Genomic DNA, 19,617 nt, shown 5'->3' with positions numbered 1-19,617 from the left:
GATAATGAAATTTAAAAAAATCGGAGACCTAACAATGAGATAAGATAAACTGATTTTTTTATACCACCAGAAAGGTAAATCTATGTAGAATTCGGTCGTATGTGTTAATAAGAATTCAGATGATTAATAAAAATAATATGAAGAATTAATGAAGGGTACCCATTTATTTTCCCATTACTTTCTATATTAATCGAACATCATTAAAAACATTGCACCCCGGGTGTCGCCGATAAGGGTAATCGGCCACTAGTGTCCTTCCTTCTTGGGTATGCCTCTAAAAATAACAGAAGTTAGCCCACTCGAAGATCAAAGGAAAAAGTGATGTTACAATTTCATTTTATTGCATGTTGGGGAGTTAAACCAGGTAATTTTAAAAAGTTAAAATTTCTTAATTTTTTCTCACTCTCTAAGTGAATCAGCAAATTATTTTATTTTTACATATAAAATTCCTTAATTGGAATCCCTGATGAGTGAGACTACAGATCAATATAGCACTGATTGAACAACTACAAGTATGCACTACTGTTAGTAGTATCAGGAGTCAGTAAGTTGCTCAGGGACATTAAATAGTTATTGTTGAATACTGATTAGAAGTGTTATGTATTAGTCCTAGATTATAGTGTCTGTGGTTTTAATTGTCATTTCGATAAACTGCTCCCCAAATGAACCCCTACCTATCTGCTTTCACCTAACACTAAGCTTGGTTAACCTAATAATAAAGCAGACATTTTATAGAAAATCCTTTAATTATATTACAGCTGGACAAGGAACTTATTATAATAAGTGGATTTATTTTAACTGCAGATAATCTAACCATGGTCTTATCAGTGAGTTTTATCCATTTTGAAATATCATAAGTTTTATAATTTTGTGTCAGACGGTTGTGTACACATGTTCTCTCTCCTTTTACCTTTTTACCTTTATTTTTATTTTTTAAAATTTATAACTATATTAACAAGGTAAATTATTTTAAAATAAATGCATAAATTTTGATGCGGTGACCCTGCAAATAGAGTGGATATCCAAAAGAAGAAGAGTATAAAGATAGATATTGACAGAAGTCCATTACTAGACGAAGTGTGCAAGCTGTACTATATTTTGGAAGTCGATCACGATGTCCCCATTATCAGTGTATTTTAACGGATAAATGTAACAATATCTGACTGAAAAGATAACCTTTGTTCGTCCACACCATCATCCGAGGTAGTATTACCGTCAAGATCTCAGTTACGCAGGATCGAAGATATTCGAAATTGAAGAAAGGGTATACAATAAAATTTCCCCTCTTTTTTTCAAAATTGAGGGTACAATTTGTTAATTTTGCTAAAAATGGTTATATCTGCAGAATTCCCGTGTAACTTTTAAAAAAACTTATTTCTTGAAATTTGTAATTCGTAACATATATTCTTAAAATAAATATAACAGAATGTTTATTCCTATTAAACTCATTCCTAATCCAGTGTTACTTGTACTATATATGGATACTGAATTCTCCGACCTAATTTTTCCTTGCCAACTTTTTTAAATGGCATTTTTTTCACAATTAACTCTAAAAACCAAACGTTTATTGTATTAAGAAGTGAGTTTTTTAGTTTCGTCTGACAATTTTTTTACGGTTATAACTGTAGTTTTTAAATTGATAAATTATACAAACATATTTATCATTTAATATCAAAACCATCATAACGACTCATGACACTGATATAATATGCTAGGATCTGCTATTCATTAACACGTCGATAGTCAAACATTATTTTCAAATGTGTGCTAATTAAGTTATAGGGTGTTTTGCATAAATTATCTCTACCCAGAATGCATCGCAAAAAATTATGTGGCCATTGATTTTTGTTACTATTAATAGCAATCTCGCTCAAATCCCGTTTCAATCGCAATTGGAAGTACGGGGACAACGTGATCGCCTTACTATATAGCGGGTTGCACACTTCGTCTAGTAATGGACTTCTGATATTGATAAACCCAACAAATTTGATTCGCCAATCTTCGATTTGACAATAAATATAAAAAACCCAGGACCAACAAGAAAAAAATAGTATCGAATTTGCAATACTGAACGCATGATAATAGCTTCTTTATTGCCCCTCTCCCCTTATAAAATGTCCAATATTTAATGACTCATAAATAAAAAGAAATCAGTATGCTGACGACCGTTATAGTCTTTATTTATCAGAATCTTTTATGGTACTTCAGTTATATCTCAAAAATACGACTGGTACCTTAAAATACGATAGACGTAAGGGAATTCGGAAATTATTGTATCAAAGAAAAACCAGCCGGCGTAAACAAAGAAAATGGCTTCTCGAGCCGTGGGTGCCACGGTCCGAGCAGTGACTAGAACGCGAATGTTGCCAACCAGAGCACCGATTGTCATGGTAATTGACTCAGACTTTAATATTGTGTTAAAATATTTGAAAAACTATAGGATAATCGTCAGCTTTTTGTTATTAATCACTACTGGCAGTACTGCGTATGACTATGAAGGTCATTCAGACGAAAACAATTTACGCAACACACGTTTGCCATCAGGTTCAGAATGTAATATAGTACTATGCGACAGTTCTTACCTGTGAAAAAGAACCAACGCCGAACAAGTAGCTATTTAGTATACCTGAACTGTTATTCTGCTTGAAATGATCAAATGACATAAAGATAAACATTTAGGAATTTTATAGAAACTCCATACCACAGCCTTTCCTTCTAAACCCTTTCAAATATAAAAATTGGGCACTGGATTACATTGAAAACTAACAATCACAAAAACGTTTTACTTTGGACACTAATTTTCCGGAATAGTATAGTATGTCCCATATGAATGTAATATATAAAAATACAACTTGAAAATTTTTAATCGTAAACAATTCAATTTTACAATAATCAATATTGCATACAGATTATATATTTTATTTACAATGACAGCTTCTGCACATCTAATATGTGCTTTTGGTTGCATGTTTTAGTCCAATGCATTTTTAGTAGCCATCACAACCGAGTGATGTTGCAATATGCAAGTTGGTTTTGCACACTAAACAGTTCTACTCTGCAATTTCCCTTTTTGAAGTTATACCATTTGTATTAATTTTATGACCAATACACCAGTTTCACATGTAACTGAGCAAGTCTAACCTAATTAGCCAAACTATGAAATCACGCGATATTTCCAGAGAATTCATTGACTGGGGGCTTAAGGTTAATAAACAGTGACCATGCAGACTTGGAAAACAATCACCTGATTAAGTGTTTGCGTTTACATGTGCATGCAGCACGATGAGCATTTGAATCAAACTATATATTGAAGAGACAACTTTATTAACAATGACACATTATTAAAAAGATTTTAACACGGATTACTGTTGTGTTGTTGGTTGCAGTAATAGACGATCTGATATGCCGCCTGACTTTGTACCCTTAATTGTCACGTAGAAATAATTGGATTTACGCTGAGGTCGTTCATGAAGTGGGAAGAATAAATTAGATAAATATGCGGGGGTCACTTCATATCATATATTAGGTCATAAATTAAGAAGTAAATTAACACCTTAGTCATGTGGAATCCTAGTTTTACCTTATATAATCTCATCAGGTGACAATTGATAAAAACATACCCTTTTCTACATACAGTTACTGAAAAGGGGACGACCATTTGATATTCTGACAGAAAAACCAGATTTGTTTTTTATTCGGATTTAATATTCATCTTCATCTGTTGCTACCTGGGAATAGTATACTGTCAATATTTAAATGTCCCAGTTGCTACGCATACTTTTTTATTTGGGCTGCACGACTATTTATTTAATTTTTGTACACAATTATTTCCTGCATTTTGTATTGCAGATTATTCTTTTCCATCCTTCCTTGGGCAAAATTATTATTTTCAGCTCTTATTAGGTCAGGATAATTATTTTCTCCCCCTGCCCGGAAAATCAAATGGTTGTCCCCTAATACAGATGTTAAAAATTTTAACTCTGTTTCTGTATAAGATACATGTACCTAATTTACACTGAGATATTACGGTTAATGCAACAGGATAGATTTAAATAATTTAGGAGGGGGGTCATTCAGCGATTTGATCTTATTTTATGGTAAAGCGTGTTAAATACAGGATATCCAATTACGTTTAATGATATCTTGTTGTAAATTCGTTCATTAATAAAAATAAGTAAATAAATAATTTTTGCAATAACAAGGATTTTACTAGTAAGACGTCCTCCTAAACAAAGCCTTGACGATACCACGAAAACTGTCTCTTTCTAAATAATGAGTTTTTTTTCTTTTAATTTATTTGAAATGTAATTATACATGAACATGATGAATGTATCCTTTTTTATAAAAAAAACAACACAAATTATGCTAAGTCGTAAGATATATGCATTATATAGAATTTGCAGAATTTGAAAATATGTAGAAAATTACACAGGCACTGAACCACTGCTTAGACAAAGTCGATCATGAACACAGCCTAGAAATTAAAATGGTATTGAATGCATTGTTTAAAAGTCTGATGTTTGGAAATTGAAGATAAACCTGTATTTCTGATACGTATTTTAAAATTGCCTCATTATCTCTCTTCATTCTCATGGCCGTCTAAAAAATATCACCAAAGCAGAAATATTTGAAACAAATGTACAAATGAATTAAAATTTACAAGAAAGTTTTCTATTTTATGTTATGTTATATGCCATGTATGTTTTAGTAGGATAAAACGCACGGTTACCCAATTTTTATACGACCGCAAAAAAATTTTGTGGTCGTATATTGGTATGACGTTAGCGTCGTCGTCGTCGTCCGAAGACACAGTGGTTTTCGCACTCTAACTTTAGTTTAAGTGAATGGATCTCTATGAAATTTTACCATCAGGTTCAATACCACAAAAGGAAGGTTGGGATTGATTTTGGGGGTTATGGTACCAACAGTTAAGGAATTAGGGGCCAAAAAGGGGCCAAAAAAAAGCATTTTTGTAACTTCCAGACATAACTTGTGTGTTAGTGTATGGATCTCTCTGACATTGTACCACAAGGTTCCATATCACAAAGGGAATGTTGAGATTGATTTTGGGGGTAATTGCCTCAAAATTTTAGGTATTAGGGGCCAAAAAAGGGGCAAAAAACAAGCATTTTTCTAGTATCATGATAATAACTTGTTTGTAAGTGTATGTATCTTTCTGAAATTGAACTACAAGGTTCCATATCTCAAAGGGAAAGCTGGAATTGAGTTTGGGGGTAATTGCCCAAAACGTTTAGGAACAAGAGGCCAAATAGGGGCCAAAAATAGCATTTTTCTAGTTTCCAGACAATTACTTGTGTTCAAGTGTACGGATCTCTCTGAAATTGTACTGCAAGGTACCATACCACAAAGGGAAGGCTGGGATTGATTTTGGGGGTAATTGCCTTGAAATTTTAGGAATTAAGGGCCAAAAAAGGGGCAAAAAACAAGCATTTTTCTAGTTTCATGACAATAACTTGTGTGTAAGTCTATGGATCTTTCTGAAATTGTACTACAAGGTTCCATATCACAAAGGGAAAGCTGGAATTAAGTTTGGGGTAATTGCCCAAAACGTTTAAGAATAAGGGGCCAAAAAGGGGCCAAAAATAAGCATTTTTCTAGTTTCCAGACAATAACTTGTGTTCAAGTGTATGGATCTCTCTGAAATTATATTGCAAGGTACCATGCCACAAAGGGAAGGCTGGGATTGATTTTGGGGGTAATTGCCTCAAAATTTTAGGAATTAGGGGCCAAAAAGGGGCAAAAAACAAGCATTTTTCTAGTTTCAGGACAATAACTTGTGTGTAAGTGAATGGATCTTTATGAAATTATACTACAAGGTTCCATATCACAAAGGGAAAGCTGGGTTTGAGTTTGGGGGTAATTGCCCTAAATGTTTAGGAATATGGGGCCAAAAAGGGGCAAAAAAACAAGCATTTTTCTAGTTTCCAGACAATAACCTGTGTTCAAGTGTATGGATCTCTATGAAATTGTACTGCAAGGTACCATACCACAAAGGGAAGGTTGGGATTGAGTTTGGGGGTGATGAATCATAAGGGGGTTCAAAAAATTTGGGGGGGGGGGGGTTCCTTTTTTTTTCTTTAAAATTTTCCATTTTAAATTGGTTATTTCTGATTTATATATAAAAGCAAATAATAATGATATGGTTTGAATAGGTAAATTAAAATTTTTTAAGTTCTTAGACCACATTCATTCTGTGTCAGAAACCTATGCAGTGTCAAATATTTAATCACAATCCAAATTCAGTGCTGTATCAAGCTTGAATGTTGTGTCCATACTTGCCCCAACTGTTCAGGGTTCGACCTCTGCGGTCGTATCAAGCTGCGCCCAGCGGAGCATTTTATTTCTTTTGGTATTCTGAAAGCATTTCATAAGAGCTATCTTCTCACATTTTATTTCAAAATTCTATCATTTAGTTTACTTTCATATAATGGTGCCTTTTCTCTGCATAATCAATATAAAATGTTTCATATTTTCACAGCCGGTAGCTTGAAAACAAGCTTGGTGACCTATCATAGTTCTTTTTTATATTTTTGAACATACACATGTATCACAATGTACTCATTGACATTGACATCATGGCAAAGTTTTTAAGGAAAAAATTCTATAATTTTTGTTTATACTTCCATACTACCTTAAGTGGAAATTTCAATTATTTAGTAGCTACATTCTTAACTGCCGATGTCTGGTCCTCGAACCCATAAAATTTCACTCAAAAGTCACCACAACAGTAACCGGCTTTCGTTTAAAAGAAGATAAAAAGTTTGAGTCTATGGTAATAAACCTAACTAACTTTTGACCGTAACCCTTTATATGTTGCAAGAAGATTTCAATACGGAGTTCCTGTAAAAAAAAATTGAGAAAACTGTGAATTGATACTGGAACAGTTCTGATGTATAGATTGTTTTCTTTTTAACAAACTATTTATCTCTTTTCACAAATAATCAAACTGACATACAGCACTGTACTAAGCAAAAGATAGCAGCTGCAAGATTTATACTTTTGTTTAAAACAATTTTACAACTGTTATAAACTCTTTACGTCAACAAGAAGACTTATTTTCTCTTATGAATTGTTTTGTGTCTGGACCTTTTATAGCTTACTATTTACTATTCGGTATGGATTTTTTGCTTATTGTTGAGGGCCGTATGGTGACCAATGGTTGCTTTCATTTATGTCATTTGGTCTCTGGTGGATAGTTGTCTTGATTGCAATCATACTACATCTTTTTATTTTAAATTTATGTTATTCTGATTTTTTTCTCTCAATAAGATTTTGAATATTCGTATTCTGTATAAACTGTCATACTATTTATTTTGAATATATATATAATAAATGATTATTAAATAATCTGGGACCAATATATAAGTTTGTTCGTCCCAATCATTGTACAGCTTCATTTGTTAATATACAATTGTTTAATGTCAGCAACTACCAAAGATATAATAGCAATTTTATCTATGATGTCAGTGACAACTTCTCAAATAGCTATGTTCGCCGTGACAAAAATACTGTGTACTGGTATCACCTGTTTACCTGCCTATGGCACACACCAAGAGAGAGTGGTGTGTATTATCGGTTGATTTACAATTGTGTTGCCAAATATTAAGGTCAATCGGATAGCCCCTGTCACGTATGATATTGTTAATTTTCACTGGATTTAAACTAAAAGGCACATTTGATTTCGAGGTCAGGGTTGATAAGTCGCTTTTGTGAAAATGGTGTATTGAGTATATTCATATAGGAAGAAAAAACCTACCTTTGGTTTGGATGTATTCCATCTGATTTTGAAACAAAATTATGTCGTCCATGGATGCTTGCATACACAAGTTCACAATATTTTAGTTCATGCTGTTAAAACTTTGCTTTTGATGTATCAATTTTTTCGCGAATTTCGTTTATATAGCTGTATAAAATTTGAATCTTTTTTTTTCTTTTTTTTTATTCAAATTGGAATAACTTCATCCATTGTTCAAAAGTAAAATGACATTTATATGGGTAAGTTTGCAGTTAAATACATAGAAGTGAATACTCTTCTTCTAAACATCAGACCATTGAACTATATTCTTTGCCTTTGCCACTATTGAACTGTAGTATTATCTTGAAGAATGTTAAAACAATTATTACTTTTAAAATCTATTTAAACATTATTTGTTGAATAATAATAATAATTATTATTAAGCATATCGGAGAATTCAGTAACAAAACAAGTCAATTAAAAGCATTCCGGCAATTAGTGTCCAACTTTACAATAACTTTTTATACGACCAATTATGCGGTCGTATATTGGTATCACGTCGTCGTCTTCTGAAGACATTTGGTTTCCGGACAATAACTTTAGTATTAGTTAATAGAAATCTATGAAATTTAAACACACGGTTTATAACACAAAAAGGAAGGTTTGGATTGATTTTGGGGGTTATGGTCACAACAGTTTAGGAATTAGGGGCCAAAAAGGGGCCAAAATAAGCATTTTTCTAGTTTCCAGACAATAACTTGTGGAACGGTGTATGGATCTCTCTGAAATTATATGTTTCCATACCACAAAGGGATGGTTAGGATTGGCTTTGGGGTGTTATGGCTCAAACCGTTTAGGAATTAGGGGCAAAAAAGTGAGAAAAAACAAAGGTGTCCTGGTTAATGGACAATTACTTAAGTACAATGTTGTGTTTGAATTACCTCCCTTACACTGCTTTTAAATTATGTATAAAGAAATATTGTATTGTCTTGAGGTGATTAGCTGTCAATTTATTTTTGGAAGTTACTATTTTAATAATTTAAAAAATGCTGATTAAGGTAGATTAATTTTAGCCATGATTATGTATGTCATTTTCTATTTTAAGACTTTTATGATGTATTTAAATGGGTTATTATGGTTGCAAACTCCATTGGAAATTTGAATTGAGATTATGACCATATCTTGAGGGAAAGAGTATTTTTTTGGAAAAGGGGGGGGGGGGGGAGGTTAAAAAAAAATTGGGTGGGGGTGGGGGGGGTGGGGACATTCCGACAATTTTTTCTCAAGATTTCTGAAATCAAAAAGAAAATTTCTTGAAATATTTTTTTTTTTGAAAAAAAGGTGGGAAAAGGGGGGGGGGGGGGGGGGGGGGGGTAAAAAAAAAAACTTTGAAAAAGAAGGGTGGTAAAAAAAAAAATTTTTTTGGAGGGGGGAGGTCAATTCGCAACAGCACATTCTTTCTGTGTCAGAAACCTATTATGTGTCAAATATTGAATTACAATCCAAATTCTGACCTGTATCAAGCGTGAATATTGTGTCCATTTTTGTCCCAACTGTTCAGGGTTGGACCTCTGTGTTCGTATCCAGCTGCGCTTGGCAAAGCAATTTATTTGTTATTGTTACATTTCAACGTAATCATAGCCAGTGCCTAAAAATTCAGTGCTTATGCTAGCAGGCATTTCCCTAAAACAAATTTTAAAAATGAAATTTGATCTTAATGTTCCTGTAGACCTTTTGGCTAAACTGGCTGTGTTTTACTGTTTATACCTCAAAATTTATGAGTACAGATAAACCTATACATGCATCTTGAATAGTTGTAAGGCTGATGTTGTTATACAATTGTAAATGTGTACTACCCATTTATGAGGATTTCACCAAACCTGTTTCCATAATTAGTAGAGCTCCTGAAAAATACCTAACAATCGGACATGTCAAATTTTGTCCACATCTTACTTGCCATGGTGAAATATTTACATATATCTAGATTTAAAAACCAAACCACAATTTTCTAAAAAATACCTTATGCATTTTGATAATATGTAGACCTTGCAGTCTCAATTGAAATATACCCAATACATGTATCTCCTTTTATACAGATTTTAACATTCATGTTGCAAATTAATTATGTTATCACTTATAAAACCTATATGTACAATCAATCCTTATTTGTTTTCACTTCAGACTTCAGCAGCTGTACAGAAAGTTAAAGGTTTACTTGAAAATCGACCTGATATGGTAAATATCTTAACAGTTAACAACGATTACCTCTCTTATGAATTGTCAGTAGTTCTCTGAATGGATACACATACACATACATATTTCTCTGAATGGACACACACACACACTCTTAGTTCTCTGAATGGACACACTCAAATACTTGAAACTGGTTTATGATAAATGATTATACATACTGTGGATTCATTTATTTTCGTGGGTACCAATTTTCGTGGATTGAGTAAAAATTGTTTTTTCGTGGATATTTAATTTTGTGGTTTAGCAAAAGTCTACAAAGAAGCCTATAGAAAATGTGTACTTCGTTGAGGATTTAAATTTGTGGTTCACCTTTATCCACGAAGTCCACAAAAATTGGAATCCCACAAATAATAATGAATCCACAGTACACAGCATCACACAGATATAAAAAGTGTTACAAGAAAGAAATTCTTGTAGTATCTTCAGTTATCTCCCTTATGGCCAAGTTATGGCCACTAAATATTACATTTGTTATAGTAAACATTCAGCTACCTATTTGATTTTTTTGTGACTGAATATAAATTATTGTTTATAGTAATCGTCCAGCCTGATTATTTGGCTTTTGATAATTAGGCTGCAATATTCAAAAACTTTTTATTTCAATTTTCCATTTTGAATGTTTTTAGACAACTGTCAGAATAAATTTGTACATCATATGAATCAAAAGTGTTATTGAGTTCAAACACTATTAGTTTGTTATCAAAGTACATTGTTTGTATTTGGTAATCTTTTTCATGATGTTGCTAGTCTTTCTTTTACAGTTCTAATGTGACAATGTCATTGGAAAAGATAAGTGATTGGAATTCATGTATTAAGAGACCTCTTTAAATCATTTACATGTTTCAGATTGGATTGAAGATAGGTGTGAAAACAAGAGGATGCAATGGTTTATCATATACATTAGAATATGCTAAAGAAAAGGGAAAGTTTGATGAAGAAGTTCAGCAAGATGGTAAGCATTACTTTAAACAATGGTAATTCATAAATTTCCCCTACAGTTAAATAAGAGGAAGAGCATAGAAGTGACTGTACTTGTGTAAAAAAAAATTTGTAACACAAAATATGGCCAAGTGTACTGGAATAAGACTTTGACTAAAACACAATTTAAAATCAGAATTCAAAAAATAAAGTGTAATCAACAAATCATTTAAAATGAAAACTAATGGTGTAAGACAATTCAAGTGGCCAGCTGACAGGTGTCACATGATCTTGATCTTTTTAAGAGGGGTTCCTCTACAAGGTTTAATGTGTATCAAAATCATGAGTGGCAACTTTCCCAAATATGGGAAGGACCCTGGAAACCTCTTTATATTTATTCCAAATTGGAATCATACTCTGAAGATCAGTTTCTTATTACTCCACTCTTTGGCAATTATTTAACACAAGAACAGAGTAAAGTTTTTAGTAAACCTAGTAAACATGTACCTGATATGTGAAAAATTGCCTTAAATCTGACATCCTGTAACTCTGGAGTGACAAATAAAGAAATTTCAAATATCAAAAAGGAGCTATCTTTTATCAATTGCAACAATGGTGTACATTTTTAAGTAAATTGATGTAAGCAAACTACAGTCAGTTTGTGATTTTTGAAAAAATTGCCTTAAATATGAGAGTTAAAGTTCCACAACTCTGGAACAACAAAACAAGAATCTAATCAAAAGGGAGTTTTTGTCTGTCAATCCTTATGTTGTGTAAAAATTTCATAAGAATAGTTTAAAGGAAATTTGAGTCATTGTACTGAGTAATATTGTATACTATAATACGCCCTGTATATTAAAAATGAAATAATTTACTTTTGTGTTGTTTCAAACAATATGTTTGCTTATGAAGAGAATCGATATAAAATTCCCCCAAAATACAAGACATGCTAATAACAACAACAATATAATTATACCCCAGCTTTAAAAAAGTGGGGTATACTGTTTTACCTCTGTCAGTCCGTCCCATGAATATTTTTCGTCACATTTTTCTCATGAACTACAATACAAGGATTTCTGAAATTTAGTTTCAGGGTTTATTTAAGTCCGCTATACTGTGTGATGCGTTTTCAGATTCATCACTCAACAACTTCCTGTTAACCGAACACTTGTATCATTTTACACATGACATCCAAGTTGAAAATTTTTGTCACATTTTTCTCAGGAACTACATTTTAAGGATTTCTGAAATTTGGTTTCAGGGTTTATATAAGTCAGCTATACCGTGTGATGCGTTTTCAGATTCATCACTCAACAACTTCCTGTTTACCGGACACTTACGTATTTTTACACTATTAAAATTATCCACTTGCGGCGGGGGTATTGTCAGTGAGCAGTAGCTCGCAGTTTCACTTGTTATATTCTTTATCAATAAATTTATAAAAGAGTATAAAGATATATGAAATAGGCCTTGAACTTGGATGTTGACTAAAAACGTTCAAACATTAATAAGGAACAATTTGAGCACATGCAGCAACATTTGAAAGAAAAAAAGTAGATAAAATTATTGAACACATAATGCTCTCAAATGTGCCACCATATTTTTTTTCCATTGTCTTGACTTTTCAGGTTAACTGAGCATTAAGAACATTAAATTAATGGTTTTTTTTACCTCCTTTTGGTGCTTCAGAAAAAGTATTTTGCTTCTAATATCTTGACTCAATAGGCAACTTAGCATGGAAATGCACACAACTGCTGAGCTTGCATTTTAGGCAGTACCTAATGCATATAACTTGAACTCAAAATGTAAGAAAATATATACTAGTAAAAGAAAACAGGTCTTTCAGCAAATGTAGAAAATATTTCTTGGCGGGTGATCTTCTACTTCAGAAGTTTTAAAAGTTCACATTTTGATTAAATCTATTTCTCACAAATGTTTATACAAGATTAAGAATACTTAGTATTTGAATTGATTTATATGAAGGATTACATTTTATTTTTCAGATGTTATTAAACATCTGCCTAATTGTTATTATATATTCAAATATTGTATTAAGATTTATCAATGAATGGTTGATGGAAAGAAAGTCTTACATAATAAATTGTTAATTTACTGAAGTCTAGTCTTTTATATTTTAAAAGCAGTAATTTTTATTTTTGCAGGTGTGAAAATTTTGATAGACGCCAAAGCTCAGCTATCATTGTTAGGAACAGAAATGGACTATGTTGAAAACAAATTAGCTTCTGAATTTATATTTAATAATCCAAATATAAAAGGAACATGTGGATGTGGGGAAAGTTTTAATGTATGACGGAAAAGTTAAATCTTTATATTTATAAATTATTTAGGTCGCTGTGATTACTTTGCAAAATAAATATCATTTTTTTGTTAACAATCTGACAGTTTTTTTAAATTTTGGATGCATATAAATATATATATATATATGATTTATTAAAACTTTTGATGTATTAAAATTTTTCTGTTGACTGTTATAGAGATTCTGAGAATATTCACAACTATTTTAACATGAACGGGTAACATTTTCCCTTAAGATTAGTAATGCTTGTGAAGTCATGAGTATTTCTATAATTTATGTAGTATTGATTTTTGTGTGCATTTAAAAAATGCTTAATTTTATTACTTTGTGTAAATAAAATGTTTTTATTCTTAATGTTTTTTCCATTTTTAGATACAACAAAATATTGTTTTTATGCAAAAAAGGGGTGTATTGGGTATTGTGTAAATTGACACAAAAATACAATTATAAACAGTCTTATAGATTAATAGATTGAATAAAATGTAACAAATAAAAGTTGTTACTGTGCATATTCAAAATGCGTCTTTTCACACAACCAAATGACCAAAATGTCTATCCAGGTTACAGTTTGAAATCATCTCTTCTAACTGATCAATTAAAACAATACATATGTAATTGTAATAAATCAATTTGAAATAAAGGTAGACAAACTAACTTTAAGCACAATTCAGCAATATGAATAAAAGGAGATATGGGTAAGTCAGCAACCTAACAACTGAAAAAAAAATACAATTAGAGGTCAACATGGGAGACAATATGCGAAGCTCTAAATCTTCCTGCAAAACTATCATATTGATATCCCCAACAAATTTTGTTCAACAGAAATGAATAAAATGCTCCGCAGGGCGCAGCTTGATACGACCGCAGAGGTCGAACCCTGAACAATTGGGGCAAGTATGGACACAACATTCAAGCTTGATACAGCTCTGAATTTGGATTGTGATTAAATATTTGACACAGCATAGGTTTCTGACACAGAATGAATGTGGTCTAAGAACTTAAAAATTTTAAATTGGACATTCACCTATTATGGTCCAATATCCAAAATCTAATTACATGGTTAGATTCAGCATATCAAAGAACCCCAAGAATTCAATTTTTGATGAAATCAAACAAAGTTTAATTTTGGACCCTTTTGACCTCAATGTGGACAAAGTTGATAACGGGCCCAAAAATCAAAAATCTAAATACATGGTTAGATTCAGCATATCAAAGAACCCCATATATTCAATTTTTGTTGAAATCAAACAAAGTTTAATTTTGGACCCCGATTTGGACCAACTTGAAAACTGGGCCCATAATCAAAAATCTAAATACATGTTTAGATTCAGAATATCAAAGAACCATAAGAATTCAATTTTTGTTAAAATCAAACTTAGTTTAATTTTGGACCCTTTGGACCTTAATGTAGACCAATTTGAAAACGGAACCAAAAATTAAGAATCTAAATACACGGTTAGATTCGGCATATCAAAGAACCCCAATAATTCAATTTTTGATGAAATCAAACAAAGTTTAATTTTGGACCCTTTGGACCCCAATGTGGACCAATTTAAAAACAGGGCCCAAAATCCAAAAACTTAATACACGGTTAGATTCAGCATATTAAAGAACCCCAAGAATTCAAGAATAAAACCCCATTGAAATTGGTCAAGAAATAAGCAATTTATACGAAGTATCTTCTTTTGCACAATACTGTGCAATTGAATATTTCCTGCTATTGCGCAATACTGCACAATTGACAATTTCTTGCTATTGCGCAATATTGTGCTATTGGATATTTCTTGCTATTGCGCAATACTGTGCAATTGAAGATTTCTTGCTATTGCGCAATACTGTGCAATTGAAGATTTCTTGCTATTGTGCAATACTGTGCAATTGAAAATTTCTTGCTATTGCACAATACTTATTATATAATAATTTACACATCCTGTTTGGTGTGTATCTCCTACCATATCATTATTATTTGCTTTTAAATATAAATAAGAAATAACCAACTTAAAATGGAAAATTTTAAAAGAAAAAAAAAGGAAAAAAAGAAAAAAAATGAAGAAAAAAAAAATCCCCCCCCCAAATTTTTTGAACCCCCTTATGATTCATCAGCCCCAAACTCAATCCCTGCCTTCCCTTTGTTGTATGGTACCTTGCAGTACAATTTCAGAGAGGTCCATACACTTGAACACAAGTTATTGTCTGGAAACTAGCAAAATGTGTTTTTTGGCCCCTTTTTGGCCCCAAATTCCTAAACATTTAGGGCAATTACCCCTAAACTCAAACCCAGCTTTCCCTTTGTGGTATGGAACCTTGTAGTACAATTTCAGAAAGATCCATATACTTACACACAAGTTATTGTCCTGAAACTAGAAACATGCTTTTTTTTTGCCCCTTTTTTGCCCCTAATTCCTAAAATATTGAGGCAATTACCTCCATCATCAATCCCAGCCTTCCCTTTGTGGTATGGTACCTTGCAGTACAATTTCAGAGAGATCCATACACTTGAACACAAGTAATTGTCTGGAAACTAGAAAAATGCTTATTTTTGGCCCCTTTTTGGCCCCCAATTCCTAAACGTTTCGGCAATTACCCCCAAACTCAATTCTAGCTTTCCCTTTGTGATATGGAACCTTGAGTAAAATTTCAGAAAGATCCATACACTTACACACAAGTTATTGTCATGAAACTAGAAAATGCTTGTTTTTTGCCCCTTTTTTGGCCCCTAATTCCTAAAATTTGGAGGCAATTACCCCCAAAATCAATCCCAGCATTCCTTTTGTGATATGGAACCTTGTGGTACAATGTCAGAGAGATCCATACACTTACACACAAATTATGTCTGGAAGTTACAAAAATGCTTATTTTTGGCCCCTAATTCCTTTACTGTTGGTACCATAACCCCCAAAATCAATCCCAACCTTCCTTTTGTGGTATTGAACCTTGTGGTAAAATATCATAGAGATCCATTCACTTAAACTAAAGTTAGAGTGTGAAAACCAATGTGTCTTCGGACGACGCCAGATGACGACGACGACGACGCCAACAACATACCAATATACGACCACAAAATTTTTTTGCGGTCGTATGAAAAAAGGAAAAAAAGAAAAAAAAGGGAAAAAAAAAAAAATCCCCCCCCAAAATTTTTTGAACCCCCTTATGATTCATCACCCCCAAACTCAATCCCAGCCTTCCCTTTGTGGTATGGTACCTTGCAGTACAATTTCAGAGAGATCCATACACTTGAACACAAGTTATTGTCTGGAAACTAGAAAAATGTGTTTTTTGGCCCCTTTTTGGCCCCCAATTCCTAAACGTTTAGGGCAATTACCCCCAAATTCAATTCCAGTTTTCCCTTTGTGATATGGAACCTTGTAGTACAATTTCAGAAATATCCAAACACTAACACACAAGTTATTGTCATGAAACAAGAAAAATGCTTGTTTTTTGCCCCTTTTTTGGCCCCTAATTCCTAAAATTTTGAGGCAATTACCCCCAAAATCAATCCAAGCATTCCCTGTGTGATATGGAACCTTGTGGTAATATTTCAGAGAGATCCATACACTTGAACACAAGTTATTGTCTGGAAACTAGAAAAAATGCTTATTTTTGGCCCCTTATTCCTCAACGTTTTGGGCAATTACCCCCAAACTCAATGACAGCTTTCCCTTTTTGATATGGAACCTTGTAGTACAATTTTAGAAAGATCCATACACTTACACTCAAGTTATTGTCATGAAACTAGAAAAATGCTTGTTTTTTGCCCCTTTTTTGGCCCCTAATTCCTAATATTTTGAGGCAATTACCCCCAAAATCAATCCCAGCATTCCCTTTGTGATATGGAACCTTTTGGTACAATGTCAGAGAGATCCATACACTAACACACAAGTTATGTCTGGAAGTTACAAAAATGCTTATTTTTGGCCCCTAATTCCTTAACTGTTGGTACCATAACCCCCAAAATCAATCCCAGCCTTCCTTTTGTGGTATTGAACCTTATGGTAAAATTTCATAGAGATCCATTCACTTAAACTAAAGTTAGAGTGCGAAAACCAATGTGTCTTCGGACGACGCCGGACGACGACGACGACGCCAACGTCATACCAATATACGACCTCAAAAATTTTTGCAGTCGTATAAAAATAACAATGGTAATGTCTTAGGGTTAGACCAGACATTTTGTCATCCATTAATGCCTTATTACCTGATGTTACTCAAGAATTGACAGGAGTTAAATGATTGGTGTTGCTTTCAGAGCAGGAACTTCTTACCATCCAGACCACATGTTTGACCCAAGTTTTTGTAGGGTTGGTGTTGTTTTATATATAGTTTTCTGTGTATTGTTCTGTTTTTGGAAGGAGATATAAATTTTCATTGAAAAGGTTAAGACATTTCTTCATAGCCTTGTGAAATCTCTAGAATTAAAATTTGGATTTTGATCATGCAACAGCATATTAAATATGGAGCTCTCGTATCACATCTCAACATGATGTTATCAGGTAAACACAGAGGTATGTCTCATTTGTTTGCAGTAAAATAAAAACATTGATTTGATTGAATGCCTTAATATTGCATGGATATTGGAGATGTAATTTCTTAAACTACCTGATCTAATACTAGTAACTAACATAGCACTAAACAATGTAATCACCTAAAATTATCTAGAATTAAGTCTCACATTAATCTTCAGATGCTAATAGTATTAACTAAATCAGTGGTCTGTCTCAAAATAATTGGGAAACAATTTGAAAGATATAAAATCCAGTCACTGAAGTATCTGTGATGGGGTAAGGCCTTAAGTTCTGTGTCACTTCAAAACAATGAAGTCTAGAAACTAACAGTGATGCATAACATACATCAATGGTCGACAGTAATTACTCATAATACCACCGAATCAGAAAACCTAGCAATCGAACAATGCTATTGGATGACTGCTTAGCGTCCAGTGGCAAATTAAGGACGAGAACATGATTATGTGATATGGAATATAAACCTTGCTTTGTACTCGACATACACCCTGAGCCGGATTTTTAACGTTTTTTGCTAGTTCACAAGGTAAGTCTGCAGGAAGACATGTCAACCTACATTGAGACATAATTTTGACTCTGAGCAGGCTAGTCTATGCTCTTACTCCTAAATGCTCTATGCTTAGTAGAGAAGCAGCAAATTCCAATTTTCAAGTTTTTTGTTTGACCCGGTGAACCCACAACCTCTTGCACTCTAGGTAAGTACGAACCCATTGAGGCGGTACAATGCCATTAGAGCATGAGTAAGAGTATGCATGGATACTTATCCAGCTGTATATCAAAATATTAATGATTTACCATAAATAGCTTTTCTAAACTTTTAGAAATAGAAAGCTAAATATATGGTGTTGATGATAACTACATCATAAAATCAACACATGATGTTTAATCCCTATAACTAATGATTAACGATGTATGTGACAAGTCTCAATCATAAAATCAACACATGCTATCCCTATAACTAATGATTGACAATGTATGTGACAAGTCTCAATCATAAAATCAACACATGATGTTTAATCCCTATAACTAATGATTGACAATGTATGTGACAAGTCTAAATCATAAAATCAACACTTGCTTGATCCCTATAACTAATGATTGACGATGTATGTGACAAGTCTCAATCATAAAATCAACACGTTTAATCCCTATAACTAATGATTGACAATGTATGTGACAAGTCGAAATCATAAAATCAACACATGATGTTTAATCCCTATAACATATGATTGACGATGTATGTGACAAGTCGAAATCATATTTTTCTAACACTTTAAAATTTCACAAACCTCCATGTAAGCCAGTCTTCAATTATATTGATTGATTGCTTGGTGTTTAACACCACTTTCAGCACTATTGTGCTATTCCGTGGCGGTCAGTTTTTATTGGTGGAGGAAGCCAGAGTCCCCAGAGTGAATCACCTAACATCGGCAGGAAAACTGACAATCCTAGTCCAATAAGATTGGAGTTGAGTGTGTGGGATTAGAACTCACAACCTCAATGTTGACATGCTAGCGATACAGTAGTTCGTCCACCGAGGCCCTCTTTTATTATAGATACATGTATGATCATGGTTCATTAACATTATTATTTAAAAAAAAGCAAAAAAAAAACTGGGGATAACTGCCAATACATGTATCTTTGCATAGATGTGTTGTTTGCCATTTGTTCATCCTCCACATAATAAGACCATTCGTTTTTAAAATTGGGCTAAAAAGAAATCAAATTTTACATTTTTTCTTGAGCATAAGTAAACAAGCAAACTGCTGAGTAACTTGTTAAATGATATTTGTACATATACACAGCTGTAAAAATTGGGATCCTTTCTAAAGAGTCGGCTAAAATACAACGAA

General features: G+C 32.9%; 1 protein-coding gene and 1 long non-coding RNA gene across 3 annotated transcripts in view; one reads left to right on the top strand and one right to left on the bottom strand.

Moving 5' to 3' along the window:
- The window catches only part of LOC127727137 (uncharacterized), a 159,977-nt gene extending 142,606 nt beyond the window's left edge, over positions 1–17,371 (bottom strand). Inside the window, exons 1-2 of the long non-coding RNA XR_007993789.1 lie at positions 17,231–17,371; positions 15,548–16,177 (exon numbers count right to left, since the gene is read on the bottom strand). This is a non-coding gene — a long non-coding RNA (uncharacterized LOC127727137). The remainder of the gene's footprint in view (positions 1–15,547; positions 16,178–17,230) is intronic.
- Positions 2,251–13,598, top strand: LOC127727135 (iron-sulfur cluster assembly 1 homolog, mitochondrial-like). Of its 2 annotated transcripts, none has more exons than XM_052234577.1 (4): positions 2,251–2,390; positions 9,938–9,991; positions 10,856–10,961; positions 13,090–13,598. In XM_052234577.1, the coding sequence occupies exons 1-4, from the start codon at positions 2,310–2,312 to the stop codon at positions 13,236–13,238; spliced, it is 390 nt and encodes a 129-aa protein (XP_052090537.1). In that variant the 5' UTR covers positions 2,251–2,309; the 3' UTR covers positions 13,239–13,598. The 2 variants fall into 2 exon arrangements, with proteins under 2 accessions (XP_052090537.1, XP_052090538.1); XM_052234578.1 differs by lacking the exon at positions 2,251–2,390 and adding an exon at positions 7,941–8,016.
- Positions 17,372–19,617: the final 2,246 nt, after the last annotated feature.

The sequence above is a fragment of the Mytilus californianus genome, unplaced genomic scaffold (genome assembly GCF_021869535.1).
Source record: "Mytilus californianus isolate M0D057914Y unplaced genomic scaffold, xbMytCali1.0.p SCAF_19, whole genome shotgun sequence".
NCBI lineage: Eukaryota > Metazoa > Mollusca > Bivalvia > Mytilida > Mytilidae > Mytilus > Mytilus californianus.
This window is presented reverse-complemented; position numbering and strand designations above follow the sequence as displayed.